The 7,881-nt window shown below is 47.3% G+C and overlaps 1 protein-coding gene across 1 annotated transcript in view; it reads right to left on the reverse strand.

Annotated features, from left to right (window-relative positions):
- The window catches only part of PIK3C3 (phosphatidylinositol 3-kinase catalytic subunit type 3), a 329,375-nt gene that overhangs the window by 267,332 nt on the left and 54,162 nt on the right, over positions 1-7,881 (reverse strand). The window contains exon 4 of the mRNA XM_033935321.1: positions 4,249-4,378. Within this exon, the coding sequence (XP_033791212.1) occupies positions 4,249-4,378 (130 nt within the window). The remainder of the gene's footprint in view (positions 1-4,248; positions 4,379-7,881) is intronic.

Below are 7,881 nucleotides of genomic sequence, written 5' to 3' on the forward strand. Positions count from 1 at the left end.
CGCCCCCCCCAGCCGACCCGCGACCCCCCTGGCCGACCCCCACGACACCCCCACCCCCCTTCCCCGTACCTTTGTATAGTTGGCCGGACAGACGGGAGCCAAACCCGCCTGTCCGGCAGGCAGCCAACGACGGAATGAGGCCGGATTGGCCCATCCGTCCCAAAGCTCCGCCTACTGGTGGGGCCTAAGGCGCCTGGGCCAATCAGAATAGACCCGGGAGCCTTAGGTCCCTCCTGGGGGCGGGGCCTTGGGCACATGGTCGGGTTGAGCCCACGTGCCTCAGGCCCCGCCCCCAGGTGGGACCTAAGGCTCCCGGGCCTATTCTGATTGGCCCAGGCGCCTTAGGCCCCACCAGTAGGCGGAGCTTTGGGACGGATGGGCCAATCCGGCCTCATTCCGTCGTTGGCTGCCTGCCGGACAGGCGGGTTTGGCTCCCGTCTGTCCGGCCAACTATACAAAGGTACGGGGAAGGGGGATGGGGGTGTCATGGGGGGGTCGGCCAGGGGGGTCGCGGGTCGGCGGTTCTTGGGGGGGGCGGTCGTTGGGGGGAGGGGGGTTTGCGTCGAGGGCAGGAGGGCCTGGGATCCCTCCTGCCCGTAATGTAGTGCGGGGTGGGGGTAGGGGGGTCACCGTGGCCAGGAGGGTTTGAGCTCCCTCCTGGCCTGAACAACTAGCGGGGGGGGGGGGGTCGCCAGGGCCAGGAGGACTTGGGCTCCCTCCTGGCCCGATATTGTCGGGGAGTTGGGGAGTCGGCGGGGAAAGAGGGCTTGGGCTCCCTTTTGCCCCGATCGTGTCAGGGAGTCAGGGGGGCAAGAGGGCTTGAGCTCCCTCTTGCCCCGATCGTGTCGGGGGTGCCGCGGTTGGCTGGGGCAAGAGGGCTTGAGCTACCTCTTGCCCCGATCGTGTCGGGACCGCCAAGAGAAAGCAGCAGGACACCGGTAGGAGCTTCTACATGATGGGGGGGGGGGGTCGGGAGGCTGTGGGGGTGCGAGCGGTCCTTCAGGGTGGGGGTGTGGGTGGGAGTGCGTGCGAGCGGTCCTTCGGGGTGGGGGTGCGTGCGAGCGGTCCTTCGGGGTGGGGGTGCGAGCGGGTCTGCGGGGGGGGTGTGAATCAGACGTGGGGGGGGAACTATGTAAAAAAATTTTTGTACAACGCGCTCACGCGTATAACGCGCAAGGGTGTGCGCGGTATGTAAAAACCACGTATAACGTGCGCGTTATATGCGAGAAAATACGGTAGTTCTGTGTGATTCACCCCTTAAAGGCACTGTGCATCCTTACAATGTTCAGTATTTCAAATGCCAAAGCAATGATGCTCATAGTCACACATTTAGTCAAATATATTTATACATTACAGGCAGTCCCTGGGTTATGAGAAGGGAGGGGGAGGAGAGAGAGAGAGAGAGTCCTGTACAGGTGACAGGTGGAGAGCCCCCCCCTGAAATCCCCTAACATATTAGGCCAATAAACACAACTAAAGGCCTAAGATGGCTGAGAAAGCTCTGACTAAAACTGTCAAGTTTTTGCACAATCTATGCTTGCTGAAATCAGCAAGCCAAGCGAAACTTATGCTAAAATGAGCGAGTGAAACGAAATTTATTCTTTTACATGGCAACTGGTGTCACATCTGCTGTAATGCCAGGGAAGTGAACCTAAGAAGGATGAGGACATGTCTTGACCAAGAATACAAAAATACATTATTTGCGAGATATATCCTGGAATGGGCGGATTCTTACCGGACACTTTGCTCAAAATTGTTGAGTTGATATTAAAATGACATTTGATGGGAATAGATAGTTATTTTAGTAAACAGGACACGCGTATTGTATGACACAGATATTATGAACCATTTAATAAACTGATAAATGTAATTGGTCACGTTTGTAAGTGACCAATAAAAAATAACAATATGATGATATGTGCCAACGTGGCCTCAAGCTGTCAAGAATTGTATAAGAGACAGCCTTTGGGATTATGAAAACAGGACAGACATCCAGGTATACTCAAGCGCTTGAGGCATACTATTTGTCAGCTCCATATGCTGTAAAGATTTGCTCTTGTAACCTGTTATTGATTGCTAATAAAATATATATTAATCAAATCAGCATATTGAGCTTCCATGAAGCCAGTGGTATTGAAAGGCCGTAAACAGAACTCCCACTCAGTACCGCTCAGTGGCTGAAGCGGGAACTCACGGCAGCGACCGACCGGGTTAGCAGCGGGGCAGGAGCATGGAAAGCTCGCTCCAGTCTACTATACCTCTGGAACACCAGGGATTCCAGTGGCACAGGAGGTATGATGGACAGGGCGGGGGGGGGGGGGGAAACAGGGTGCAGAGCCTGGAGGCATGTAATAAGTCTGGGAGAGGACTGGATGGGCACAAGGTGTTGGCCCAAATGTAAACCAGGACCCCCATTTATGAGCCAATTTTTTGGCCTAAAAATCCCAGTTTATATTTGAGTATATATGGTATATGCAGAGTACTCATCAGATTCTAACGATGATCCATTACTGCAACCAACAATCAGTCTGTCTCCTGGACTAGGGTCATAAGAGTTGCCATATTAGGACAGACCAAAAGGTCCATCAAGTCCATTATCCTGTTTCCAATAGTTGTCAATCTAGGTCACAAGCACCTGGCAAATCCCAAAGAGTAAAACAGAGTGCATGCTGATTATCTTAGAAATAAGCAGTGGCTTTTCCCAAGACCATCTTAATAATGGCTTATAGACTTTTCTTTTAGGAAATTAGCCAATTTTTTTTTTTTTTTTTTACCCTGCTAAGCTAAATGCTTTCATCATATTCTCTGGCAACAAATACCAGTTTGATTACAAGTTGAGTGAAGAAACATTTTTTCCAGTTTATTTTAAATTTACTACCTAAATCATTTGTGCCACCCTTCTCTGAACCTTCAGTAGCTTTCCTCAGATCTACACCTATTGAGGAAATTTGCAAGGCTGCTACTTGGTCCTCGGTTCATACCTTCACTTCTCACTATTGTCTGGATACTTTCTCCAGACAGGATGGACAGTTTGGCCAAACAGTATTACAAAATGTATTCTCCTAAATTGCCAATACTCCCACCATCCCATTCTGGTTAGCTTGGAGGTCAGCCATATGTGAGAATACCTGCCTGCTTGTCCTAGGATAAAGCACAGTTACTTACCGTAACAGGTGTTATCCGGGGACAGCAGGCAGCTATTCTCACAACCCACCCACCTCCCCTTGTTGGCTTCTCTGCTAGCTATCTGAACTGAGGAGACGCACCCTGTGCTGGGCGGGAAGGTACTCGCGCATGCGCGGTGCGGGCAACTCGAAACTTCGAGTTTCTTCAAGCAAGTCTGCTTGTGAGGCGTCCGCATCCAGGCTCCAACGATGACGTCACCCATATGTGAGAATAGCTGCCTGCTGTCCCTGGATAACACCTGTTACGGTAAGTAACTGTGCTATATTACAATACACTACAAAAACATTTTCAAGATCATCATACGTCTTTCTCAATAACAGACTATGGACTTTTCCTTTATATTTGGCTAACATATTTTGCATGACTTCCCAGAGAAAGAGCAGAAGATCCCATGCCCTTTTTGCATTTCTGCCAGTTAAGGCTTGCAAAAGTAAGACATACCATGATCTTACACTCTCTTTTCAAGCAGCCTCTCGTGATAAGGTCTTCCATCATTTCCTTCTTACATCACATTCCTACTTACATTTCAGAAATCAATTAAAAACTTCTCTTTCCAAAATTCATAATTAGATTTTCTGATTTTTTTTTAAAGCGCATAGAACTCCATGGTTATGCGGTATAGAAGCCTGATTTTATGTTCTGTTACTCCTGAGCCTATAGTTTGTGGGTGTCTGTGTCTATCTTGTTAGGATAAGCAGTCTGTAAATGAGCAATTCCCAACTGCTATGTATATACTGTGTCACCACAACACTACAATACTTATCTACACTGGAGTGTTAACTCTGTTGACCCTGAATCAACTTTCGTATAGTAATCATAAGAAACAAAGCAAGAGCGGGGTGCAATTGAGAAGTGAAGTCAAGGGGAAAAAACTGAAAATATAGGGGATACTACAACCAAAGATACCTACCTTAATCTGCAAAAACACCGAGAGAGAAAAATTACAACACAATTAAACAGAAATGAAAAAGACTGAGAAATAACACAAAAAAGCAAGCCATACATCCATAAAATGAGTAATTTCAATATTATGAAGGATTATAGCTAGCATTTCTTCCCTACCTTTGCCAAGCGACTCATCTGATCTTCGGAGAAACTACTGCTGGTTCTACCAGGAGTTTTGGTTGGTTCCATTCCATCAGCATCCATATTTGGCCAAACTTTTAAGTCATGCATTCCCTGACGAAACATGCTGAGGAAAAAGAGCACAGTGTATGGAATGTGCCTTAGAACATATTGGGATTCAAACAGCCGACTACATGCAATGGTGAAAATGATGCAAGGGTAACATTGAACCACAGCATAATAGGACTCTTGACATTGGCTAAGTTTTGCAAATGGCAACTGCCACCCCTTGTAGCAAGGGAGAGGGGATCATCCCTCCCTTCCTTCAGATTTGCTGTTTCTCACTCTCTCCCCCCTCCCTCCATGAAAGATAAAGCTTTTATTATAGCTACAAAGTACTGTTTATACTCAAATATAAGTCAATATTTTTGGGCAAAAGATATGGCTTATATTCGGGTCAGTGCCAACCCGCCCCCCTCCCGGACCTGTTGCACGCCTCCGCTGGGCCTGCCGTAAGACCTGGTGGGCCAGGACAAGAGGGATCACTCCCGTCTCCTGTCCCTGTGACAACTTTCACTTCCCTCCCACCAATCCGCATACCTTTCAATTCCTTGGTGGTTCAGCGGTGAACCGGGGACAGGAGTGAACTTCCTGTGCATCTACCCCCTGCAGAGGTGCTAGCTGAATAGATGCCCCGAGTTCTTGTGAATCCCGTGAGAACTTGCAGCAGCCTTTCAGCTAGCAGCTCTGCACAGGGAAGGAGTACAGGAAGATCTCTCCTGCCCCAGTTCACCACAGGACCACCAGGGATTTGAAAGGTACGCAGGGGAGGTGGGAGGGAGGTAAAAGTGGTCACAGTTGGCTTGGACAGGAGGCAGGAGGGATCCTTCCTGTCCCGACCCACCAAGTATATGGCAAGCCCAGTGGAAGTCTGCAAGGCATCGGGAGGGAGGGGGGACAGGGTGCAGAGCCTGGCAGGAAGGAAGGGGGGACAGGGTGCAGAGCCCGGCAGGGCAGGGCACTTGAATATTACCCCTAAATTTATACTAGAGTCGACCTTTTTTCCTCCTTTTTTGGGGAAACTGTTACCTCGGTTTATATTTGGGTCAGCTTATATTTGAATATATACGGTAGGCACAGAAAACACTCAGTTCACCTCTTTGTCGTACTGCTTTATCACTTCCTGACCTCCTCCCTCAGTTATCCCATTTGGCCCAGGAGCATAAGAAGCATTTAAGTATATGATCTCCCACTGCAGGGCCAAGTAGTATGACTAGAGTTGTGAAAAATTATGCAGCTATCACAAGACTTGGCACCACATCGGAAGATATGATGTACTTAAGTTCTTCTTCAGTTGTTATGCCCAAAAGATGGTCAAGAAATAACACTGAGATGCAAGTATTGCTCATGGTGGCTGGACTTGTTCTTGACTGTGTAGCTCCCAATACGAGGGCTGCCCGAGTGGTTTTGGATAAAGGATTTCTAAACACTTGCTCTCTAGAATAAACAAACATAAGATCTGTATACATTCTATAATTACCTTTCATAACTAGTGAAGCAGTCACTTGTGAAGTAAATATCACAGCAGCTTAGCTAAATCAAGCCTTCAGCTTTGGAACTACTCAATTGTGTTTGGATAAACTAATAAAGTTAATTTGCCCAAAGACTGGCATTAGGAGAACTTTGGTATAAAAGGCCCATCTGCCAGTCCCAGATGTCAAAACTAGAAATTTCTAAACCTTATGGAAAACTTTCCAAAAAACAGAAAGGACAGCAGAAAGTAGGCATGCAAGTAACTGGGCAGAACTTTCTGCTCATATTTTATTGTCTAAATGACTTTTCCCCACATGCTAATGTTTTCATTTTTTTTAATTATTATTTAATATCCAGCCTTAAATGTGAAAAATAGAAGTTTAAGGCTTCAATTTGAATCAAACACACAAAACCTGGTTATACACCTGCAAAAGAAAAATTTGTCTGCCCAGTCTTGGAAATTAGTTGGTTACTTCAACTTACTTCTCAAGGTACCCAATGGGCATGGAGCAATAAAGCTTAGATTTTTTTTTTTTTTTAACTTCCCTATTTCTCATTATCTGGCCCCTCTGAAACTTATGAAGATGTACCTAAAAGACATTAAGCAGTATTCCCATAAGCAGTATCCCCATATAGACCATTCATTCATTCAATTTTTTATACCGTTCTCCCAGTTTACAGAAATTTATTCAGGTACTCAAGTATTTTTCCCTATCTGTCCCTGTGGGCTCACAATCTATGTAATGTACATGGGGCAATGGGGGATTAAGTGACTTGCCCAGGGTCACAAGAAATACATAAGAAGTTGCCTCCGCTGGGTCAGACCAGAGGTCCATCGTGCCCAGCAGTCTGCACCCGCAGCAGCCCATCAGGTCCATGACCTGTCAGTGGTCCCTGAACTCATCCTATAACCTATCACTATTTCTATCTGTACTATAGCATGGGTTTGAACCCACAACCTCAGGGTGCTGAGGTTGTAGCTTTAACCACTGCACCACACTCTCCCCCTCTCTAGAGAATATTTATTATGTTTCCAGAGGTGCCAGAATTACTACAGATTAAGGCCCGTTCAGAGCGCTGCAGCTCTTTTTGGAGGCCTCGTAGGTGCTGCACAAGGGGAAGGGTGAGAGGTGAAGAAAGATGCTGCACATGGGGGGGGAGAGAAAGGAAAAGATGATTGGCAAATCGGGCAGTGTCGGGGTGGCTTCAGAGGTTGATCTTAACTACAGCTTATATTAGGGCCACCTTTAAAAATCATGCTAGGGCTTATTTTCGGGGTAGGTCTTATTTTTGGGGAAACACGGTAGTTCTGGGTGTTAACTGTCAAAATGACAGCTAGCTGGCGTGGCACAACCATATTGCAGCCCCACCACCAGGTATCACTCAAACCCCAGGATCACTTGAACCCTCCCCCGACACTAACCTGACCCCCATATGGTCTGAACCCTCCCCCAACATCTGAAACCATCTCAAACCCACCCCCCACCCCCAATTAAAAGGGCTGACCCCTGATCAAATGGGGAGCCAGAAAAAACAGCCAACCTCTTTCCCCAAGCCCTGACCCTAAACTTTTATACAACTCTAATCCTGCCGAAGTCCTACCCTTCCCCCATCCCCTTGTCCCTGCCCCAGGACTTACCAGGGGGTTTCCAGGTAGCAGCAAAATCCCTTGCTGTTTCCTGGGTTTGCACTGTAATCCAAAATGGTTCCAATAGCTTCTATTTATTTTATTTAAAATTTTTAATCCGCTTTTATTCAAGGCGGCTCACAGTATCACAAACACATTTCAGGATTTAAACATCTTAAAAATCATTTACATCAGCAAAAATCATAAGATTATACTATCTCAGCCTAGGTATCATCCTTATATGAAAGGATGGACCCTAGCAGTAGTGGGGACAGCTTGCACCTGGGTGAAGCCCCACGGGCTAGCTGTCGGAGCCAGCCACACCTTTTCCACCCATCATGCCCTCTCTTGTGTTCCATTTCTACTAGTCCCTTGCTAGAGAAGGCCTCAATCTCGAGGCAATAGGAGAGGGTCAGCCTCCAACAGGCATATGATGTCTGAATACCACCGCTAGCGGGGCCAATCCAAGC

The sequence above is a fragment of the Geotrypetes seraphini genome, chromosome 1 (genome assembly GCF_902459505.1).
Source record: "Geotrypetes seraphini chromosome 1, aGeoSer1.1, whole genome shotgun sequence".
NCBI classification, from domain to species: domain Eukaryota; kingdom Metazoa; phylum Chordata; class Amphibia; order Gymnophiona; family Dermophiidae; genus Geotrypetes; species Geotrypetes seraphini.